Genomic DNA, 26,127 nt, shown 5'->3' with positions numbered 1-26,127 from the left:
TCTCAACTGACAATACTGTTTGTTGCATTTGATTGCGAGAAATACCACTGGATTTGTATTAAAAATTAAAAATATTCTGTATCTTGCAACTTTATTATAAAAATGAAAAATGAAAATGAATTTTTCATGAAAATGAAAAATTTATTATAATTATACTGATTTTTATTTTTTACTGAAAAAAATTTCATCAGCTGCCATTTAGTTAACCCTTTTAGTGCCAGAGATAAAAACAAATCCATGTTGAATAGTGCTTAGTTATTTTTTGTGTGTGACTATGAGAAAAGTGCCAGAGGGTTTTGGATGAAAACACAAGGTTTAAAAACATTTATCTAAAATTTATTTTTTATCATAAATAGCTCCTTTTTATTTCTTTTCAAAATTTCAATACTTTAATGATAAAAACCGTTTAAAAACAATGCAAAATCATGTGTAACATTACTAAAACGAAACTCAAAACATAAACATATTCTTACTAAGGCAATTTTCAAACTCTACAACACCGTCTTCATGGACACTCGGATGTATAACCGCACAAACATCTTGTAAAAGTTTTCTTATGTAACACGTCACTTTAAAAAAATTGTATTATCTAAAATAACTTAGAAGTATTTTAAATTAATAAAAATGCTCAATTACAAAATATACAAAAACGCTCTACTATTCGTCACGATACCGTGATTGTGATCCAACTGGGAAAGTATTGTATTTTAGTTCATTGTTTACAACAGCAGTACAAAGTAGAAATAATAGTTGAAAATGTTATTGTAATTCATGTATTGGCTTTTGGTTTAAGATCAGGCAGATCATCTCGGAGCAAGACTCTCGGCACTCAAGCGTGTTTTTTTACATTGTCTTGTAGCGAGATCCCTTGCACTGAAAGGGTTAATGTAAAAGAAAATCTATTTTTGTTTTTTTTTCCTCGTATTAGTTATTACCTATGTGTAAAGTTTTGTATTTGTACCTTAACTAGTTCTAGAGCTAATAATTTTTTATAAAAAAATACATTATTGTGGGTAGTGGCCAAACAACACATTTCTCAACTATGTTCACAGAACATGTTTTGTTTGAAATCATAAGTACTATCAGGTACAGAAGTACATGAAGCCCATATATATCTTAAAATGAAAATTAAGAATATATATATATATATTTTATTTATTTATAATTTTATGGCCTACATTGGACCACTTTAGTCACTTTATATTTTCTAGTCTTTCTTCTTTTATCCACCCAATATTTCTTCATCCTTTCCGAGTGTAATTTCCTTTCCTCCTCCGGAACCACTCTTCCTATTCGTTGTTTGTTTCTTTTCAGCTGTAGTGTAGAGTGTTTGTCATTCAATATCTTCAATGTGTTTGTCTTGTGTTTTAAATCCTCTACTGTAATTTGTAACTCTCTCATATCTTCCTTTAATTCTGTGATCCATTTAATGTCACTTTTACTATACCACAGTTTTTCTACTATTTTCCTGCTAATTCTATTTTCAGGTGTTCTTAACAAATGCCCCAGGAATGATATTCGTTTCTTTTTAATTATACTTGTAATGGGTTCTATATTTTTGTAGACTGTTTCATTGGAAGCTAGTCTCCAAACTCCGTCTACTTGATAGTTTTTGTTTAAGCAAGTTCTGACTATTCTTCTCTCCATCTTAAGAACCTTATCTATTGCAATAGTATTTGTTGTTTTAAATATTGTTTCACTTGCGTATGTAATTTGTGGCAGAGCAACTGTTTTGTAGTGTCTTAATTTTGTATTTATTGAAAGACATTTTTTATTATACGTATTCTTAGTAGCATGTTTAATCTTAGTTAGTTTGTCTATTTTATTTTGCCAAGATGGTTTTTCATTCAGGTTATAAGTGATTACTTCTCCTAAGTATTTAAATTTCTGCACAATTTTTATATTGTGGTTGTCCAACCTTATTTTATTTGCAAGTGGAGGCTGTGTTAATAAAACTTCTGTTTTTTCAAACGATATCTTTAAACCAATTTTCTGAGCTATATCTTGTAAAGATTTAATTTGCTGTTTTGTTTCCTGAATGTCATTGGCCAAAAGAGCTAAGTCATCAGCAAACGCCAGACAGTTCAGATTAATGTTGTCCCTTTGATATCCAATCTTTATGTTTTTTTGGTTATTTCTTTCCCATTCCCTCATGACGTACTCTAATGCACAGTTAAAAAGAAGCGGTGATAAAAGAATATATATATTCTTAATTTTCATTTTCTGTGTTGATGTTTTATTTTTATAATGTTCTTATAGCCCTATTTATATTTTTGTAATTTCATGAAGACGGCTTAAGCCGAAATATAGAAACTGTTAATACATTTGAAGATTTCTTATTGAAGATTAATATATATATATATATATATTATATATATATATATATATATATATACATACACATATGTGTGTGTGTGTGTGTGTGTATGTAACTGCTGTTTAATGAAATCATGAAGTAACACAAATACTTTTTTTGTGTAAAATTATGACTTTTCAAGTCATTAAAGGAAAACAGTTTTTTTTCTTCTAAATCTAACTACCATTACTTTAAAAATTAAACTTGAAAACTCAATTCTAACGAATTGTTTTTGTTTGTTTTCAGAATTACTATCTTCAAGAATTGGACAGAATAAGGCAAGATGTGAAGTCAGGTACTGTATTATAATGTAAACACTCAAATTCTTTTTTGGTATTTATTCTTTAAGTTAATTGACGGGGAGCATATGGTGTTTTGAAACAAAATGTGTTAATGAATATATACTACAATTTTGTTTGAAGATAAATAAAAAAATCAATTATTTTATGATTGAAAAACTTATATTTGATTTACAAGCATGGAAAATCTATATCCAAATTAAATTTATTTTATTTTGAATTATATTGAAATATTATTTTAAGACACTATGTCAGCTGATAAAATGAGAGTTCACAAAATTCAATCAAATAGCAACCTCTTACATTAACCCTTATAACGTCAGTATATCTTTTCACGACTTCCAGCAAACGGCACAATATTAAAAAAAAAAATTTTAATGTGTAAAGTTCATTTTTATTTTTACTTTCTATAATTATGGTAAGTATAAAAAAGTAAAAATTTTAAAATTATCTTGTACGTACATATATTTATGGGACATTAAATTGTAGATATAAATAAAGTCAAAATAAAAGGCACACAAAATTTTATTAGCTAAACTATAAACATTACCAGACAATTATATAAATTACACTTGTGATAAATATAAAAAAGAAATGCATGATTGTAAATATACAATTAACCTTGGTGTTCTTTTATATAAACAGAAAACACGACGAAGGAAACCGACTCAGCGATGGTTAGACACGCACTACCTGAAGCCAAACTGCAAACAAAAGCGCGCACGCTGTACGGCGTCTGTGCCGTGTGGCGGGGAGAGTGTCTAGACACCGCGTCTATTGTTTCAAACAATGTAACGCGACAGCTATATTTTGATGCTTGACATAGGTCAATAACCCACACACATGGTTGACGCATACCGTTAGTGACATTGATCGGATTTAAAAGGAACTTAAATTTGCTATAGACGCAGTTTTGTGTCGATGCGCCATACCGCGTCTTTGCCGTTTGGAGATAGTTTGTCTATGCGCCATACGGCGTCTGTGACGTTATAAGGGTTAAGATGCAACAGATAAGTGATATCTGAACGTAAGCATAACTTTGAAAAATACTTCAAATGTAACAATTACTAAATCTTTTTGTAATGATGAAGAATATGTGCTAGTATTTTCACCTTAATGATCACAGGATATCTTCATCTGTTATTGTTAGGGATCTGGTATCTTCAGCAGAAAAATCCTACTATTATAACACAAAATAATAAGCCTCCCATCTAAATTACCCTTGGATCAAAATGTATAGATACCCCGAGTTACGAAGTTAAACCACAAACTGACTAAGTAGGGATAAAATAGTGGAAGTTAAATTAAAAATTTATCTTGTTTATTTCTCTGTTTGGACATACAAGGTATGGCTATTAAATAACGGGACTGACGCTGCAGTGGAACGAGTGCGCATGCGCCAACCAACAATGACCAACAGCTGTGTAGTTTGAGACTTCCTCTTCAGAATGCAGTTGGTATCGTTTCTGTAAACAACATCGTTGTGTCATAACCTTCGTTTATGTAAGTGTTGTTATTTTGTTTTGCCGGAAAAATGGTTAGCGCAATAATAGAGCAACGAATTGTTATTAAATTTCACGTTGAACTTGGAAAAAACCGCTACCGAAACCTATAATTTACTAAAAGAAGTGTATGTCAGTGAATGTTTATCGCGGACTCGTGTTTTTGAATGGTTTAAGCGTTTTCAAGGTGGTCGACAAGACATGGAAGATGATTCGCGGCCAGGTCGTCCTTCAACATCAAAAATGGAAGACAATGTCGAAAAAGTTGCTAATTTGATTCGGTCTAACCGACGATTAAGCATTCGTGCAGTTGCTGAATCTGTAGGCATTGATAAAGAATGTGTACGGCAAATTTTACATGACAATTTGAACATGCGAAAAGTGTGTGCAAAAATGGTACCAAAAATTCTTACGATTGATCAACAAGCAGCTCGTAAAAATGTTTGTACTGACACTTTGAATGCCATTGAAAATGACCTAAAATTTATTGGAAAGAATAATAACATGTGATGAATCGTGGTTTTTTACTTATGATCCGGAAACGAAGTGCCAATCCATGCATTGGAAGACCTCAACTTCACCGAGAGCCAAAAAAGCAAGAATGAGCAAGTCAAAATTTAAAGCAATGATGATTGTTTTTTTCGACATTCGTGGGATTGTGTACCTTCACTGGGTTCCTGAAGGTCAAACAATAATCAACATTACTATCTTGAGGTACTTAATAAACTACGTAAAAGAGTAAGAAAAAAACGACCCGAAATGTGGAAGGACAAATCATGGATTTTGCACCAAGACAATGCGCCAGCTCATTCCGCGTTATCTGTCAAGCGGTTCCTAACCAAGTACAGCATCCCAGTGTTAGAACATCCACCTTACTCGCCAGACCTAGCACCATGCGACTTTTATCTTTTCCCTAAGGTGAAATCTGCATTGAAAGGTACGAGATTTGAATCCGTAGAAGCTGTTCAAGAAAAAGCGGCAAGACTCCTTAACCCATTGCGGATCACTGATGAGCTGGGCTCGTCACGCAGCGGCTGGGCCTAACGGCACGATGACGAGCTCAGGTCGCAAAAGCGGTCTGCTTATAAGTTTCCCTCTCAATAGTTCTTTTGATGTCTAATAGATTGGGCGATGGTCTTCACTTGTCAACGAAGAGTGTTTAACAACGGTCTACGTTTAGAGTTTTCAAAAGTTTTATAAATATTCTACAGATCGCAGTTGTATATCGAAGTTGAAAAATCATTCATATGAGTTTACTCCCTGCTTGTAGCGCTTCTGATTGTTGTTCTCCTCAGCTGTTATTATAATAGTAACTATTATCGCATTTTATGGTGTAATTTCCGTGTCATAATATGTGCTGATCGAAATGGAAAACTTACGATCGTCTGAACTCGATCGATATTTATTAGAGAGTGTTAGTGAGAGTAGTGGCCTAGACAGTGACAATGAAGATGTAGTGCGTTTATGTCCACGCCGGTGTGCGAATGAAGCAAGTGACTTTGAGGTTAGTGACACAGAACTAAACGACGAAGATATTGGCGGGTTTAGTCTAGACAATGGCCCGGATGTTGTATTCGCTTCGCCCGAACCGCTTCATTTAGACTATGAATCAGACATCATTCCTGCCACCCCGGAACCTTGCTCACGTGTTGTCATTCCTACATCACGGATACGCCAGCAGGCCCATGTTCCATTTGAACGACTACCATCACAGCTGAATTTTCCATCTACATCACAGGTTACCCTAGATAATGGAAAACTAGCGAAATCTAGGAGCTTGAAAAATAATAAAAGTGTGACAGGTAAACGTAGGCCTATGAAAAGAAAATCAAATTTTTCTTGGAAAACTACACCTAATGAAGTAAAAAATATTCCATTTACAGGAGTTCCGGGTTTAGAAAAAAATATTGCTGAACATTTAGGGGATAACTTTACTGAGCGGGATATATTTAGTGTTGTATGGGGTGATGAGTTTTTGGACATGATTGTACAGGAAACCAACGATTATGCCGAAAAGCTTATAAATGATCCTAAAGTAAAAAACCTAAAATGTGATGAAAATTGGACACCTATTACGAGAGATGAGCTCAAAAGCTATTTGGCTTTATACATAATGATGTCGCAAGTAAAAAAACCAAATATTAGGATGTACTGGTCTAAAAGAAAAATATTAGAGACACCTATTTTTTCTGAGACTATGCCTGTTGCAAGATTTATGGCAATATCTAGATTCCTCCATTTTTATGATGAATCGGTGGAAGATTCCAATGACAAACTGAAAAAGATTAGGCCTGTAATAAGGTATTTTGAGACAAAATTCTTAAAAACTTATCAACCAGAACAAAAATTATCCCTCGATGAAAGTTTGATGAAAATGAGGTTAAGGTTATCGTACATTCAATTCAATCCAAAAAAACGAGCAAGATTTGGCATAAAAGTGTACAAAGTTTGTGAAGTTAGTTCTGGATATTGTTCCGTATTTAAAATTTATATTGGGGAGGATAAAGTATGTGAGGAATTTTTGGCTAGTGAATCAGTCGTCTTAGACCTAATGCAACCATTCATGGGCTTGGGATACACAGTTTATTTAGATAACTGGTATGTTTCACCTATGTTGTTTGTTGAACTACTCAAGAATGACACTCATGCTATCGGCACTGCGCTGAAAACTAGGTTCGATATACCTACAGACTTCAAAGAGGCTAATCTGGATAAAAACGAAGCCATATTCAGATCTGCAAATGGAATCTTAGCCGTTATGTGGAAAGACAATAAAGATGTTATTGTTCTTTCAACACTCCACTTTGATTTGAAGTTTGAAGAAACAAAAAAGAGAAAGAGAAAAAGGGGTGTTGAAGAAGAAGTAAAGAAACCACAGGTTATTACCGACTATAATAACGGTATGTTTGGAGTTGACCGAATGGATCAACGACTTTCTAGTTTTCCTATCATGAGAAGATCAATCAAGGCATACAAGAAAATATTTTTTTATTTGTTTGATCTTGCCATATACAATTCATTCGTTATATACAATAAATTGAAACCACCAAAACCTAAAGAAAAGAGACATTACACAGACTACAGAATAAACTTAGCGGAACAGTTGCTTGAAACCTCTAATCTCCCAGGAAGAACATCCCCTGGACGTATGCCGATAGGATACAACCCACTGCGTTTACAGGCAAAAAATTGGGCTCACTTTCCTATCCAATTGCCAGCAAAACCAAAAAAGCAATTCCCAACAAAAAGGTGTAAAGTTTGCTATGAACGCGGAATCAGATCTGAGACCAGATATCAATGTGACCGTTGTGAAGTGCCATTACATGTTGACAAAGAGTGCTTCAAAATCTTCCACACGAAAGTAAAATACTAAAGTAAAAAACTTCAAGTGTAAATATTTGTAAATAAATAAGACGTATTGCCATTCTTATTTTAGTGAATAGTTATTAGATACATTTGGAATAAACAATTAGTGTTTGGAATATACTTAGCCAGCAACGGTCGCAACGGCAAGCTGCAAAGTGTAAGTTGTTCTTAATTATTGTAAAAATATATTACAATAGTTCATAAACAATATATTGCATTTATTTATTTTGTTTTTAAGAATATAGATGGAGATAATTTTATAAACCGGAATCCAGTTCAACGTAGACATGAAGTGAGTATACAATAGCGCGCGATACGATGTGGCGCACAATTGCTGTTCGTTCGTTCGGCCGCTGACCGTAAATTAATTCGTGCCCGCTGGTGCCCGCGCGCCAAATCAATACGATCCGCAATGGGTTAAAGAGTTGACAGAAGATGACTTTCAGCATTGTTTCCAACAATGGAAAATTCGCATGGAGCGTTGCAGGGATAGAGAAGGGGTGTATATTGAAGGTGATAATAAGTAATTATGTTTAAAATGACAATACATTTTTTTACAATATCAGTCCCGTTATTTAATAGCCATACCTCGTATAGCATAATTGTGAAATTGTAACTAAGGATATAGTCAAATTGACCTTCACTAAACTTTAGTTTGGCATCTGATATCTCAGGCTCATATAATCTGTATTATAACTGACATTAAGTTTTCCTGCTGTTGCCCTGCAGACATAGTTCCTTCTTGGCCTCCCGTTAACTCTGCAAAGTACTTTGTTACACAAGAAGAGAACTAAGGATTGAGGCTGTGCAATTCTCGTGCCGTTGCATTTAGTTGTGTGAGCACCCCCTGTTGTTGCCCTGCAGTCATAGTTCCTTCTTGGCCTCCCGTTAACTCTGCAAAGTACTTTGTAACCAAGTTGTTTCTTTTCCCAAACTTTTGTAATTGCGGTTTTCCCAGGTGTAAACGAGCTAGAAGTAAACTCTACTGTGGATTTGATGTATTTCTTTGTATTAATCACTGGTAACTTGGAACAATTACAAATGTTTCATTTTACCTTGTCAAATCTTTGATTTCAGAAACAAAACTTGTAATAAATATCAAATTTTGGGATTTCCTTAAATTTCTTTGGTACTAATGTGTATGCATTGTATTTAGACCAACTTTACTTTTCAATTTTAATGAAGTAACTGGAATTAAATGAACAAAGTTGTATTTTAAATGTACAAAATAAAAATGTTCTAACACGTTGTTACAGGTAGGAACAAGTTGTCAAACATGTTCAGCCAGCACAGTTTGTCTAAGAATGTAAGGAACGCCAGAGGGAGTGGGCAGGAGAATGTTACCAAAAAACGCAAGGTAAGAAAGAAACTCAGCATTTGTAAGAGATTTGGAATTACGGCGTTAAAGTAAATTAAATGGTATTGTGTGTGTAATATTTCAGTGTAAATGTTATGTTGATAGGATTACCAGTTAAGTAGAAATTTGAACAGTATAAATGTTCTGGATTCAATTTTAGAACCTTGGAAGACAGATTATTATCAACCAGCTTTTACAGTTATTTATTAGATGAGTATGCTCATATATGACACAGTCTCATATACAGGTGATGCAGACCCTATCTGCGATGTATAGCGGCTGAAACGAGAAACCTATCTGCTTTGTTTTAATGAAAACCTTCATATTTTCACCCCAATGAATTCGGGAGACTAACTTTAGCCCAAAATAGCCCTTTTGATGTAGGGGAAATAGGGGTTATAAAAAAAATTCAAATGAAAAAGCAGGTCGAGGCGTACCTTATTTATAGGTCTCTGCCCCAACCATTTTGAAATAATTTTGTCTATTCACTTGTACAGGGTGGTCCAAAATGTCGTAAGTTCTAGGGTTACAGTTTTGTTACTGTTATTTCGTAAAAAATGTTAGCAAATCTAAATTCTTATCTTTGATTACGAAAGAAGTACTCTTTCTAAAAATGTGTTTCAGTAGTCACTTTCCAGCACATTTCCAATTTTTTTAACGTTTAAATTTAGGATATTTCAAATTCGTAAAACTTAAAAAAGTTAAATAGGAGTGTAAGACTTCCTTCCAGTACACATATCAATAGCTCTTTAATAAAATAAAATATCTTTCTTTTTTTAAAGTTAGGCTTTATCTTGGATGATTGAGAATATCTAGTTCTTTTTCAGTCCAGTAATTATGTTATTCAACTAACCTTATTTACAGATGTTGAAATCCGTTTTTTCCCTGAACTGAAGTCTATGCATGTTAAAACCGGAGATCTGGGTGGGTAGTTGACATGTCCACCTTTCCCAATCCATTTTTGATGGATTTATCCGTTGGGGGGGTGGGGGGGGGGGGGGGTGGGGGGGGGGGGGGGTGGGGGGGGGGGGGGGTGGGGGGGGGGGGGGGTGGGGGGGGGGGGGGGTGGGGGGGGGGGGTTGGGGAAAAACGCAGACCTTACTGACCGTGACACACTGTTTATTGACAGGGCACTTGTTAAAAATGATAGGTAGGGATTTACAACCCTCTGTCCGTAGTGGAAAATGAAGGATATCAAGGAGTATTCACATGCTCTTCAGCCACAGTAGTACATACTACCATCAAGAAAAACACTGACAAAAAAACTGATACCTGAAATATGTAACGAAATTTCTACAAAAATGAGATCAATGCTAGATCAAACTGACCATGTAGCAATAACAACGGACATATGGTCCTCTGACTCCAATCAATCCTTCATAACTATTACTTGCCATTTTATACATAGCTGCGAACAGAAATATTTTGTCCTCGACACAAATAAAATTCCAGGGAGTCACACAGGAACAGCAATAGCAGACTTTCTTTGTGAAACATTTTCCAATTGGAATATTTCTGATAAGATAACAGCCATTGTTACTGACAATGGATCCAACATTAAAAATGCTATTACCGAGCATATAAAAAAGACCCACATTCCATGTGTTGAACACACATTAAACTTTTTGTGTAAAACTGATGCAAGTGAACAAAATTGTATTTTTAAGTCAATTAAAAAAAATGTAAATCCATAGTTCACTTATTTCAAGACCAGTAATTTGGCTGCAGAAAAACTTAGAGATTTGCAATCGCAAATGAGTCTACCCCTTATTGAAAGTCAAGCAAGATGTTAGCATTAGATGGAATTCCAGTTTCATCATGATTGAACGTTTGTTGGAAATAAGAGAGCCATTATCAGCAGCAATGTCTTGTATGCCCAAAGCTCCCGAACCACTTGATGCTTCTGAGTGGCAGTCGTTAAATGACTTGTGCACAAGTTCTTCAAGCTCTACACACAACCATGACAGAGGAATTGTCAGGAGAAAATTATCCAACTCTGTGTATGGTTTATCCCATTGCTAAGAAGCATCCAGTATGTATTAAAATCAATTCAAACTGATACAGGTATAGGCTTGTTTTTGAGAACCTCACTAGTAGAAGTTATATCAAGAAGGTTTTCTGGATGGGAAACTACGACAGTTGCATCAAAAAGCAACATTCTTGGATTCCCAGATTTATGAAAACTTCATTTGGCCTCAAAGAAAATGCTGAAAAAGCAGAAAAATTTGTTACAGAGGAAATAGAATTTGGAACAAAAATCCCACAGATTGAATACAGAAATTCCAGTGATTGAAGATAACGATGAAATAAATCAATCTCTTCATGTTAAAAATCTTGATAAGAAAGGGTTTGGCGCGAAAGAAATTGTGGGAATGGGTTGATTGTAGGTCGGAAGAAAAGAAAATGTCTTCTACATCTTCAGTTGTAGCAAGCAGTGCTCTTATAGTTCGGCACTATTTGGAACTACCTTTAGCTGAGAGATCAAAAAGCCCTCTCCTTTTTTGTGAAAAATACAAATCTGTAATTCCAGAAATTTATTATTTATAAAAAAAAAATACTTATGTTTGCCAGCAACTTCTGTTCCTTCTTAGATACTTTTCTCTATTGCTAGACAAGTCACAAATGACAGAAGAGAAACAGACTTGTCCCAAAAAATGTTAATAACATATTGTTTTTACATACAAATATGAAGTAAAATGTAGTAATTAAAACTAGAGGAATAGCGAAAGTGGGTAGTGCACTGTAATTTTTTCTAACTTCAAAGTAATTTTGTAAAATTAACTTATATTACATCAAATACACGTTCCTTGGCATTTTGATAAAACTAGTCTCGTTTTAATTGTTACCTAAGTTACTCTATAACAACATATTATTAGCTGTATAATAGATTGCAAAATAGATTACTTGTTAATGAAACATAAACTAGTCGGTTAACATAGCAAACAGTGAGGTAAATTATGGTCTGCTATGACGGTTGTGATAAGTAAATTAAAATAATATTAACAATAATAATCAAGTTACTAGTTTGATATTTTGAATAAATAAAAGGACTAGTCGTCTACCAAACTAAATGTAATAGTCACCTTTGTAGTTTGTAAACTACAGAGTAAACTAGTAACTTTGCATTATACATCAAAAACCACCGTTACTACTAGTCGATGTATTACTTTACAAATCAACCGACTAGTCGACTACATTAGGCACTATTCGAATAAACAACTAGTCGACTAGTTCGATTACCCCATCACTATGAAAAAGTAAAGGCTCATACATTGTTCTGTAAGTAGTTTGTTTGTGCCAAAAGGTTTGAAGTTTTGAAGTCCAATCAGACTATATTTTTATTAGGCACCATTAGTATTGATGAAAATGATCGTTTCTATCAAAGATGTTTTTATAGTGAAAACAAGCAGTTCAGTATCAGCTCATATTGTTAAATTACGAAAAGAATAGGCTATCTGGTTTACAAAATTTATCTGGAGAAGATACGTGAAATACCTATATGTCATTAGAATTCAATGTAACTTTTCCAAGTCTATGATATATGTGAATCCTCTGAATTGACTATAATGAAAGGGGAAATATTGAAATGTAATAGTCAAATACTCTGGTCCCCAATATTATCCTTTCTCTATTCAATCTAGCATTTTGCTAAAATAATTTTTAGTATTATTAGTCCTCAAAATATACACAGCTGATGAATATCTCTTTAAGAGGACATTTCGTGTTTTGTTCACAGCCACAATGCAAGAGTTTGCGTTTAAAAATAATAATAATAATTTACATTTATTTGCTTCGTGTTATAGTTTTTAAACAGTTGATTCCTTGTTACTTTAAACTCAGAAAACGCGGAGGAATTGTTAGGCTAGGGACACACAGTCCCGGTTACCGGGATGCCGACCACCGGGTTGCCGGTAAACGGTTTGTTGTGTGCTGGCCACACAGTCCCGGCGATAAACACCAAATTGTCTCTCAGTTAACCTTTGAGTGTTGTTCGGAACGAATCATGCTATCCAAAGTGAAGTTAGTTTGTTGTTTAGAGGCTCTAAATGAATTACCAAAACAACGAAATAGGGTACATTGGGTTCATCCATTCAATGTAGATGCTAAAGCTGAAAAATGTTCCATAACGCTGGAATACCGTGGACACATTCTATAAATTTGTCTGTATCAAACATTATCGCAACTTTACACTACCCTCGACAGTAAAACACGATACACAAACCAGCAGCACACCATAACAGCTACACCACTGACACACAGACTTGACTGGAATCGGGACCCGGCGGCCGGCACTGTGTGAGCACGCACGACAGATATCAAGTGTTTTGTATTGCCAACCCGATTTTCACCGGCTGCAGGGCTCCCGGTCGCCGGTAGCATGCTTGCCGGTCTGGACCGGCACGCTTTGTGCCGCACAGCACCGGCATTGTGTGTGCGCTCTTCAACAAACTACATGTTCTCATCAATCCCGGCCGGGATGCCGATCACCGGCATCCCGGTAACCGGGACTGTGTGTCCCTAGCCTTACTAGGATACAGGACAGTAAAAGAATATACAGGTAATTATATTAGCATAACAACGGAATTAATGCTATACTCGTACAGTTTTTTGCTTGTGTATTTTTGTTTATATATATATATATATATATAAAATATTTTTGATCGGGAAACAAGGTAATATCAACTACGGAAAAATATACTAAGACCGGAGTAAATTACAATGGCCATAAATATACACTTCTTGACAGATTTCTTGGTCATGGCAACAAGGCAAACTCAACATTGGCGTCGGAAATATAGTTCACTCGCACCGGCAATGCTCATACACGTGCAAATCCTATAAAATTGCGGCGGTGCCGCGGGTAACTGCTAGTAAATTCAATAAAACCCAAACGTACTACATAAATACGTGATAAAGCCCCCAATACATTTACAGTTTCTTTACTTTTGCTAGTGAAATATCTATACAAAAAAATAAAAATTATGGAGATAAAAATATAAAATGTTAATAGAGTTGTTAGTGCAGGAACTACTTTTGTATAGTTTTGCTTGAGTAATTTTGTTTGTGTAAGCAGTACATATAATAACTTCGCGATCTCTCTTACAGCAGGTTACCAGGAAAACATCAAGCCTTTGGTAGCCAAAGCAGGCTAAACATTTTGTGCAAATATTTAAGGGCGTAATCAGACAATTAAAGAATCAATAATCTGAATAGTACGGAAATAATGTCAACGATTTCACAAAATTGTATGACAAATACACACACAAAAAATCATGTCCAGTCACTTTTCAGAGGAAAGTTCTGCGTGACTAAGGAAAATCCACATCTGACGCAATATATATAGAGAATTGATCAGAAAATTAAAATGATGTCGAAAATTAAAAAGGTTAGTGCCGAAGTGTTAGCGGTAAACAGAGATCAGAGTGAGGTACGTGACAAACGTGGGTGGCGACGTGTGAATTATTTACGCTGTCGTTCTGGATGCTGTTTGCTGTCACTTCTACACTCTCGAAATTTAGAATACACATTCTTGATACTTTTAGCACCTGCGTAGGTATAGCATATCAGTGCGATAAGTATCTTCATTCAAGGAAACATAAAACACATTAATGCCTTTCCTGCGCTCACACCTCTACTAACATTTTATATTGTTATCTGCATCATTTTTATTCTGTTGTCTGGATATTTCACCGATATAAGTAAAAAAAGGCGAGAGGGACAGGACGATGTTACAGGAAAGACTGTATGACAGCTGGCAGCGGGAATGGGAGGTTTCAGCTAAAGGCGCCTGGACAAGAAGGCTCATCCCAGACGTAAGAAGATGGGCAGAACGAAGGCACGGAGAGGTAAATTTCCATTTGACACAGATTCTATCCGGTTATGGATGCTTCCGGTACTATCTTGAAAAGATTGGAAAAAGCGAATCAAGCACCTGTCGTTACACCGCAGAACACACCTTCTTCCACTGTGAGAAGTGGGCAGAAGCACGAACAAACTGCTTTGGTACTACCGGACACCTGATACCTGAGACCCTAATCGTCTGTATGTTGGAGTCTCAAGGCAAGTGGGCTGCAATCAGCAGGATGGCCATTTCCATAATTCGTCAAAAAATGGAAGACGAAACAATGAGGCAGTAAGGTGGTAGCACAAGGCACTCACTTAGCTGAAGAAATGCTATGAAGCGGTTCCGGGCTAGGTGGGCAGGAAGGAAAAGGGTGGGGTTTTAGCGGGTCGGCGATCTTTATAACGTAGTCAACCCCGCATAACCTGGAGTGAAGGCAAGAAGATTAACCTCCAGGGTATCTGGCTGCAGATTCCCCATCCTTGGGCAAAAAAAAAGTAAACAATTGTAATGTATTGGGGGGTTTATTAAGTATTTATTTATTAAGTTTGATTTTATTATATTTACGTAACTCTATGCATTTTTGTGATCTAAAAATACTTCGGACATAGTTATATTTATTTCTTAAAGTAATATTTAGTTTTTTTGTAGGCCAGTAAAAAATCAATCTATATTTTCTCGTTAATACTATATTCATTCACTTGCTATAGTGTTATAAATTTTTGAATTTTATTAATTTTGAGTATATATTTATTCATATTTAAAAGTCATCTTGTTGCAGTCACCTTGCATGATCTGATGATTAATAAATCATTCAAAACATAAGTCGACATTAGACGTAAATCAAAAATTCTTTATTGTTGACGGAAGGTAAGTAATCTACTATCAGAGAATACAAATATTAAATGTTTTTAGTGATTATGGATTCGAATAGTTATATTTCGATTGATGACTTATAAAAAATGCTGCCGATTAAGAAATAAATAATTAGTTTTGGCTTTATTATTTTGAGATAATGGGATGTTGACAATTTCAATTAATAAAGTGAACTTTCAAAATAATGTTAAACGTTTTTTTATGGTGAAACTAATAGATTTTCAAATATAAGATTATAAAAATATGGTATCTTGCAGATGATCCATATTGGATATTGCATTACTTTATTATGGACAAAACTCATCACCCATAACTAAGAATATTACAAGCAATATTACAGGGAGGAGAGTTAGTTTCTGGAAGCATTTTTAGGGTTACGTTTGTTGTTCGTCTAATATTGTTTTATTGAAGAAGATCTTTACAGGTGATGTAAAACTTGGCAATGCGTATGTTATATTTTTTTACTGAACTGTTCTTGAAGACGTCATCAGAAATTAATGTTATAAAAGAAGCGTAACACTTTCGTTTCTTCATTGATATAATATATCTAGTATGTGTGTAAACCATTAAAACACTATACGTTATTTTAAATAACCCCTAATAGCTCTCAATAAATACTCAAACTAGTATATACTGTACATATCCTGGTTCTTTGATTAAAGTTTGTTTTTCGCGATGTAAGGATTGTGAAGGAAACAGGAATTTCCCGAACATTTACCATTGTTCAGTGATAAAATAGTCAGTAACACTACGTTTCGAAATCTGCAATCTGATCTCTTCCTCAGGTGAATGAATAACCGAAAACACTACAATCTAGGTTAAAGTAAACAAACATACGTGTGCTTTGTAAAACGCATTAGGTACGCCATGTTGTGTGTCTATTCCATACACACTAACTCTAAAACACGTTAGTCAGGATCAGAGGAAGAGATCAGATTGCAGATTTCGAAGCGTAGTGTTACTGATTGCGTTGTATCATTGAACGATAGCAAATGTCCAGAAAATGCTAGTTTTTTTCACATCTCCCGTTTATTAATTCCACTAATCTAGCTCTTATGGTCAAATGATATTTGGTTATTATGTACCTATAGTAGCCATTATTAAAATCATTTATCGATTGAGAAGTGAACACCATGATGTGTTCCTGGGGGAATAAATTTTGATTATGAGAAAAGTTTGTATTTTGTAGCGAGTAGTTTTAGCACATAAAAATATACCTTACGTCATTATTTTATTAGTTTAAAAATAATTATCACATTGAAAGTAATTGGGCTATAAAAGTCTTACCCAGGATAAAGACTGAAATGTTTTAGTCTCCTCGAACCTTGTAAGTTTACATAGAAATTGGACGAGATTTCCAGAAGATGTTAAACATGCTGCGCTTCCATTTTTAACGCATTCAAGATCAGGTACCGTAGGGTATGTGTAGGAGCTGAGATGCCATAATATCGTTGCCATAACGCGCAATTTGTTCTGCACTGACAGAAATGGCTTCCCGGGGAATAAAAACCTCTCACACTAAAACAAAATAATTGGCCCGCTCCGCCATAAAGTCTGGGAGAGGTGTTAGCGTCTATCTTTCCACGTGGAGCTTTAAACACCTTTCGTCCTTAACACCGGCCAGCGAGAAGTTGACTTACTTTCCCCTCTATTTTGTTTGAGTTCGAATCGCAATATAAGAAAAAAGTTTAAATAATTTCCTCATTCGTGCTTTTCAATATTGGAAAGAAATAAAATTAATCACCTCTCAGATTGAAATAAATGTCCTGAATTTAAAGTCCTTTAAGATCACTATAAAAATTTAAGCAGAATTTGTTTATAGTAAAAAAGTAAAACTAAGTTCTCTTTTGGTTTAAAGTCTGAGTATCCATTTGTAATATTTCTTAAATTTTAACTACAGTTTGTATCAATATCAAACCATCTGTTAGCTAGCGGTATATCAAACCACGAATAATTTATTATGAGTTGGCTGAGCGTCAGCGAAGCCCGATAGAGTGGCTGGTAAATTTTCATTTCTGTCTATCTGTCTGTCTGTCTGTCTGTCTGTCTGTCTGCACGATATCTCGGGTACAAACTGACCTATACAATTTAAAGTTTGCACGAGGGTTCATTTCTATACAGGGTGTCCCACGAGTAACACGACAAACTTCTCAGGTGGTTTCCTCTCATCAAAATAATGAAAACAGTTCATTTAAACATGCGTACGAAAACGTTTTGTTAGCGAGCTACGGTTAGCGAAAGATTTTGCCCGATTTTCTGGAAAAGGACGGAAATAAGCGAAACTGACGTTTTTATGGATTAAAGATAGTTGTTAAAATTTATTGAATTTTATGTAAAATGAACTGGAAAATTGAATAAAATACGTCGCTGACCTGTAAGACCACCCTTGACATCAGACAAAGTATGCGAAAATCGGTCTTGAAAATCTATTATTTTGATGAGAAGGAACCACCTGAGTAGTTTGTCGAGTTACCCACAGGGATTGTGGGACACCCTGTATACGATTTATCGAGTTCTATGATAGTGCATGTCACTCCATGGTATTTGGCCGAGCGTTATCGACCATTTTAACATTGGTGTTATTTATTTATTTATTTATTTCCAACGGACACACTCCATTTTTACATTCAAGATCCATAATTCAAGATCAATAACTACAACTTAACCTAAACAAAAAAGTTTCCTCAACTAAACATGTGAAAGACTGAAAGGAAATATTATACTCTATTGCAAGGCATGATATATGCTAGAATAAATACGTATATAAATGTTTTAAAACTATAACAATACCATAATGAAAGAACGCAACAATAAATAAACTATAATAATAGAGATAACATAATAACAGAAATAACTTAATAACAGTAATAACAGAAAAAACATAATAAACTATAAAATAATATAACAGGGATATTCAAACAGTGTTTCAAAACAGCAGACAGTAAAATAACAATAGAAAATAGACAAACTATGACATACAATTAACAGAGAAAATGAACAAACATAGACATTAAGTGGAGGCATTTACGTTGGCAGCACTGCACCTTTCACTTTCCGCTTCAATGATCTCACGCCATCATGGAACAGGTCGACAGTTATAGGCAGGTTGTTGCCGGCCCTCTGCAGGCGAGCCACCGTGCTGTTTGCTGCATAGTTTGTGCCATAGTGTTGCCTGATGAAGAGGTCATTGGAACGAGTGCTGGATGGCGTCTTGAAATTGAGGAGTTTGAAGGACGTCCGTCATTGTTATGCAGAGATAACAATGCTGGGAAAGCGAAATCACCAAACTACACTCAACACATAGAATATCATCGCCTAGAAAGATTTTACCTACAGAATATTTTGCATGTTACATGGAAATTAATGAGTTCTACGATAGTGATGGTCCATCCATGGGCAGGCTGAGTGTCAGTGAAGCCTATCACTCAGTAGGCTGACACAATTTCTCTTTGTATGACTGTTAGGGGGGGAGGGGTGCTCTGTAAAAATTTAGTTTTGGTACGATTGTCTGGCTGACCGCATGTTATCTCAAGAACGAAAATACTAAAAATTTTGCATGCTACGTCAGGGAAGACTATGAAGTTGATTAATCCTGCTTTGTATATTATAAGAATTGTCAATTTTAGATTTAAAAAGGGAATAATTGTTATAAACTCGAGCAATGAAACAACATTTAGGACATGTTTATAAATATAAGTAATCGCAAATTAAATTTCAACCTATATCACGGAAAAAAATAAATCTACTGATACTTTCTGGAATTTAATTGGATGTGTTGAAATACCACTATTTATTCACGATGTGGCGGTAATGCTAAAAACACGCTGAGGTATTGATATTTTGGGCAGACTAAAACCACAAGTAACAAGTTTATTGAAGAACATAATGAGTAGGGTTATACAATTTGCAGTAGGGAACTAGTGTTGGGCAGAATTCTATCTAATGTTGATGAAAAACACTGAAGGAAAACAACTCAATAAAGAGCTTTGTGAGGGAGCCCAAAGTGCTCTGAATAAAATAGAGTTTGTTATTTTAAGAAGATAAAAGAAGGCGCGGGACGAGAATAGAAAGAAAATGACACTGCAAATTATTCCATTACCTTAGTCGTTAGTTTAACGCCGCGTAATGTGCATATTAAATTTTGCGCACTTCTGGTGGTTTTTATATTTTGATGAATAAACGCTTACACAGTCATTTTATGATATATTTTGTTGTATTACAATGCCAAAGTATAACTCCTAATAATATTATAAATGCGAAAGTGCCATTTTTGTTTGTTTTCTTTTCATGGGTAAACTACTCACATCGATTGTAGACTACTGAAATTTTACATGGACATTTTTACGGTGCTAGGGATAAATATAGGCCTATTCTTATTTAAAAAATTCCACTGGTCTTTAAAGCAGCGAAAGTCCCATTTTGGTGTCTAAAGTTGTACAATATTAATTGAAGGAACCTGTCAAATGTAATAAATTGTTCTGTGTAAACATTGTTTATGATTTTCAATTTGTTTATATTTATAGTGCGTAGAGTGTCAAAAGAGTAACCATCATCTTCAAGCCGGTTTAGATTTCGGCGATTAAGTATTTACTAATCTACCTTAGAAAATATCCTAAAACATAAGAAGATCAAAATTTGAGTATGAGGACTCCCTTTGAACCAGTCCACAAGAACTATGCTAGATGAAATTTCACTGGTCTGTTCTTTTGAACTTATGCACTACTATCTCCAGCTCTAAATATTCTTAAATAAAAAAAAAAACTCGTATAAAATCCATCTTAGTTATATTATGACAGAAGTAGGCTTCTCTGATCTGTGATATATATTTTCTTGATCGGGAAATAAATCAAAATCAACTACGGAACAAAACATAATAAGAACGAAGTAAATTACAATTACCATAATTATAAACATTTGACGTATTTTCTTGATCGTGGGAAGAAGGCAAAGTTAACATTGGCAGCGGAAATATAATTCATTAATGCACCACGAACCAGAAGTGGTCATAAAGGTAGAGAACCTACGAATTGAGTGTGAAGATGCGGGTAACTGCTAGTTTATAACTATAACTTTAAGTTAACGGTTATAATATAACTTTATTATTAGTTTAGGTAAAATAACTTTATATATTTAGTATATAATGGATAAATGGTGTTTCTATTTCTAGATGTTAGGATTACGCATTATTTTTTAAATGTCATATTAAACCAAATATTTGCCTGCCATTATGAATGTAGGTGAATAGAAGAAGGCTCTTGAAATTCATATTAGTTCAAGATTTTTTTTTATGTACATAAGGTAGTTACAATAAAAGCCGCGCATGTAATAAACAATAAAGGGTAAACATCAATATCAATAATAATTTCCCTGTTTTAACATGATCTCGTGAATTGAACCCTTGAACTAAACAGCATTCCTGTACTGTAATAATTTATGAAGTGAACATTTCATATAGCCTAATTACAATATTTATGACAAAACATTAATAAGATGGCAATGACAATAACAACATCGTTGACTTAAAAAAAATCATTGAGCTAAAATATCTGCTCCAAACATGGGACAGGCTCAACACAATCACTTCAATAGCGTACCAGAGAGAATGTGATTTCCTCCCCTCTCCTAATCAGCTTCCGCTCCCAGGCGGTCCATTTTGGGCATTCACTATTTGTCCTAATATGGACCATCTACGCTTCAATCGCACAGTCGTGGCTTACAGGATCCCATTGAACAATTTAACGCCCAATCAAATCGGCCTGCACATCGTCCTTGGGCATTATTTAGCATTCTGATGTGCTATTTTGAATTTTTCTGCAGTCCGCAGAACCACAATCCCAGAATTTTCTGCACCTTTGCGGTTTAGGTTAGGTTTGCAACCGGTCCATTTTCGGCTCCGGCTCTCAGATTAAATTATGTGATCCGTGCCAAAAAACTTAACCAATGCTGTTTCTAGAGATGCAATAATATTATATTGCACAATATAAATGTATTACACTGTATGACAATATAGTATAGATTGTTACAAACAAAAAGCCACACAATAATAATATAATAATAATAATAACAACAACAACAACAACAATAATAACAATAATAATAATGAAAGAAATACAATGGTATTTTTATTCTGTAAAAATGACTCCATGATTAACGAACTATTTTTGGACCATGCAGATTGACATATATACTAATTAAACATACCTATAATTGACATATATAATAATTAGTACTATTTCACCCAATGTTTCAATTTCAATCTTTTTATTGTCGTAGACATGTATTACATGTATGACAAAAGTCAGTAGTACATTATTAATAAATAACATATAAAAAATACAATATTTGTATGAAAGTCAAGCTGAGTAGGAACTAATTTACATTAAATTAATAAAAGAATACAAATGATTATTAAAATAGAGTTTAGGCTAGGAACTCCCAACCGAATAAAAACAACCCTCTAATAGGTATTCTTTTTAGTTGTTTTTTAAAAAATTGTTTTTTTCAGTTATATTTTTTAAATGACTAGGGAGCTTCCAAAAAAAACCTAGCCCCTGAATTTTGAGGCAGTCCACCCGCCAGAGCCGAGCGATGTTGGGTTTGTCGCAGGTCTACTCGGGCTCGCGTGTTGTGGTCATGTATAGCAGCTCCATCTACTACATTTGCACAATGAAACCTGGCATAGATAATGGTCTCGTAAATATACAAAGATGGAAAGGTCAAAATGTTGTGCTCTTTAATGCATTTCTGCATGAACTTCTGCGAGATATGCCAGCCACAACACGCACAATTCGTTTCTGTAAAACGAAAACCCTTTTTAGTAAGTACTGAGATGCCGAGCCCCAAACAAGAAGTCCATACCGCAACCGTGACTCTACCAAAACCAAAGTATATTATTATTTTTAATAACTGAACATGGCGATATTTTGCAAACTGGGAGGGTCAGGAAGGACGATGAAGACAAAGAGGCACACACAAAGTTTATGTGGGATCGCCAAGTCAAGTCATCGTCCACCTGAAGTCCCAAATATTTTACTGATAATTGGTGTTCTATTTTTTCTTCGTTTATTTCAACACATGGAGGCTGAAGATGATTATTTTTTTTTTAAATTCTGTAAATTGTGTTTTTTTGAAATTAAGATGTAAATTCAGATTATTTAAAAATTGATAGGCCTGTGATAAGACTACGTTACTGTTAATTTCGAGTTCTTCTGTACTGTAATTAGAAAATATGAAGGCAATATCATCAGCGTACATAACGGTATTTTCGTGGTTTATAGTGAGCACTAAATTATTTTATGTAAAGGTTAAACAAAATTGGTCCAAGTACTGATCCTTGGGGGACTCCAAATTTAATCTCAATCAGTTCCGAGCAGTGGTTATTGAGTTTGACAAATTGTTTTCGATCCCTAAGATACGACTCTAGCCACCTCAGTATCTCATTTGCAAAACACTAGGCGTTGCAAACCCTCCATCAGTCTGTCATGACTGACACAGTCGAACGCCTTAGTCAGATCCACCATTACACCAAGTGTCCGCTGTCTTCTCTCCAGTCCCGTGACCACATGGGATATAAAAGTCGCCAATGCCTCACAGTAGAGCGGCCCCTTGACAAAACCGAACTGCTTGTCTGTTAGAATATTATTTGTGAGCAAGTACGGGTGATAATATATTTAAAAAAATAAGTTCAAATACTTTTACTTAGACTTGAAATTTGTGTAATTGGTCGGTAACAGTCAAGAGACGTACTGTCCCCTCCTTTGAATACAGGTATCACTAAACTAGTTTTTAGTAAAGATGGAAAAGTAGCTTGCTGGAAAGAAGAGCTTATTATAACAGACAGGGGTTTACATATTGCATATGAACAAGCCTTCAATAATCTATTGGATATGTTCATCAGCTCCACTTGAATCTTATTTTTTTAACATTTTGATGGCATTTACAAACCTCAGCAGGGCTCACAGGATGTAAGAAGAAGGGATATTCCAATCTCGCCAAGAAATGATCATTATTAAGTGGTGGTTCAGTTGATTTTTCATTTAAATTAGCTCCAATTGATACAAAATGGTTATTCAATATATTACATACTTCCTGTTTATCTGATTCTATTCTGTCGTTGATACGTACAGAAATGTTATTATTTAGCATTGCTACTATTGTACTTTTCCTTTATTAGCTTCCATGCATCCTTGCTTTTATTAGTTGATTGCGATAGTATGTTTTTTTAAATAGTTAGCTTTAGCCTGCTTAATTGTTTTAGAATATACGTTCTTATACATTTTATAATGAGCTTTATTCGCTTCACTGTTATCCAATTTTAAATTTTCATGTAATGTTTTCATTGTTTGACTTGACACTTTAATACCTGTTGTTACCCATCCTTTATCCTGGTTTCTTCGACCTTTGCGTATTTGTTTCTTAGGGCAAGCAAAATCAAGAGCATAATTAATAATACTTATGAAAGAATTAAACTGCTCATCTACTGGCTCGGTAACATCGATAGCGTCCCAAGTCTCCTGACTTAGTATGAAGTTCAGAGTAGTCAAGTTACTGGATGTTAGACAGCGCCTAATACACGGAACCGGTGCGGACTCAGCCTTCAGGAGGTTCATGGATATGGAGACTAGCTGAGCGAAATGGTCAGATAACCCAGTACCCAAGACATCAACACTTACATCTTCGTCGACTATGTCAGTCATGACCCAGTCCAGCAATGATTGGCGACCCAGCAATAGGATCCACTCGAGTTGGGGAGTTAACTAGCTGTCTTAAGTTAGAGGAGGCAAGAAGGTCCTGCATCTCATCTCATCTCATCTGTTGTTAGAGGTAAAGTCATGTATGAGACCAATCCCATTTTCTACGCAAAGAGAAATTGCAGACATCAATCCTTTGAGGTTTTGAGACTAAATCCCTGCTATACTGAGGGATACTCAATATACGAGTTGAATATACGAAGAATAGCAAATTGCAAATCTTCTAAAAAAAGTATTATAGTTGTCCGGTATGCTAAAATTTATAAATTAAAAATTAAATTATTTACAGCTATAAAGCATAAACAAGAAAATGAAGTACTGCTGATGTCTAAAATTATGTTCGATAAGATCCTCGCACAGGCCTATGGTCCATTAAGACAAAGACAATATGACTTAAAAGGGAATCGGCCTTCTATTCTAAAACAAAAAATACATAAAGGAATACCAATAGGGAATGCTGCAGATAGTTCTTTCATAAACATAGCTACAGTGAATATCGATTCTAGTTCATCCCGAGTATCGACTCTATACTCCGCATTTATAAGGGTTATAAATTCTATGAAAAACTATGAATGATAAATGTTTGATCTACTTTGCAAGGAAAATAGTTCAGTGAATGTATTGAATAAACAATCCATGTTATAAGTATATTATTTTATGTATACGAGTATTTTGTACACAAAATCAGCCTATGACAATTGTCCTCTTGGTAACACAAACCTAGATTTTTGAATAACTTCGGAGAATATAACCCTCAGAGCCCAAAGCCAACTTTGTTTAAAAGCGTGCGCGCGCGCGCGCGCGCGCACACACACACACACACACACACACACACACACACACACACACACACACACACACACACGTGTGTAAAAATAGTTTGTTACTAACATTATTTGTATATAAAGTGCTGTTTTTGAGATACTGAGTTCATGTAAATCTTATGAGAATAGATAAAAAGTTCACCTGTCACAAAATGTACCTGATTCTTCCGCATGAACCGAAGGGCTATATTATAATATTAACATCACTCCTGTACACTACTGTAAATTAAAAGTTTCCTCCTTATTACTTTACATTTTCCCTCTAGTTTTCGTTTATATATATATATATATATATATATATATATATATATATATATATATATATATATATATATATATATAAAAACGACTGCACTGACTCGGATTCTAAATGGAACTACCTTTATGCGAAGTGAAGATTTAGATGTTGCAGTCTGGTTTTGATTAATTCATTTTAGTAAATTTAGTATTTATTAAAAATACCCTTTATTTTATCTGGAAATACAGACAATCAAAGTCCTTGAAAACATCCCAGAAAACAGAACACTTAAAAAACCTTGTTGATCACTTAACGATGAACTATAGGAATATAAAGTGGGACTTTTTGGAAAGTTTCTAAGCCAAAAGAGGAGTTGTTTAAAATATAAATTTAAGTTTTGGAAATGATGTATTGAAATTATAACTGCAGGGAAAGGCAATTTTTGAATAATATATGATTTTAGGAATGCTATTGTTGTACGAAAATATAATTAAAGAAAATTTAACATTTTAAACTAAATTATCATTTAAGACAATTTGTTTCTTTTTATAAATTAAATCATGTCATTCCTTTCAGTTAACTTGAATATACATGGTATAGGTATTTCAAATCCTTAAGTCAAGTATTTATGTGGAGCACAAGATGTCTATAAATATCACTTCAAATTCCTACGGTTTTTCGTGGAGTGATAAAATGGTATCGGTATGGTAATTTTAC

The 26,127-nt window shown here is 34.5% G+C and overlaps 1 protein-coding gene across 1 annotated transcript in view; it reads left to right on the top strand.

Annotated features, from left to right (window-relative positions):
- LOC124353057 (myb-like protein X) overlaps nt 1-8,949 on the top strand; it is a 35,237-nt gene extending 26,288 nt beyond the window's left edge. The window contains exons 5-6 of the mRNA XM_046802867.1: nt 2,603-2,651; nt 8,780-8,949. Of these exons, the coding sequence (XP_046658823.1) occupies nt 2,603-2,651; nt 8,780-8,934 (204 nt within the window). The 3' untranslated portion in view covers nt 8,935-8,949. The remainder of the gene's footprint in view (nt 1-2,602; nt 2,652-8,779) is intronic.
- The last annotated feature ends 17,178 nt before the right edge of the window (nt 8,950-26,127 follow it).

Source organism: Homalodisca vitripennis, chromosome 1, assembly GCF_021130785.1.
Source record: "Homalodisca vitripennis isolate AUS2020 chromosome 1, UT_GWSS_2.1, whole genome shotgun sequence".
In the NCBI taxonomy this organism is placed as follows: Eukaryota; Metazoa; Arthropoda; class Insecta; order Hemiptera; family Cicadellidae; genus Homalodisca; species Homalodisca vitripennis.
This window is presented reverse-complemented; position numbering and strand designations above follow the sequence as displayed.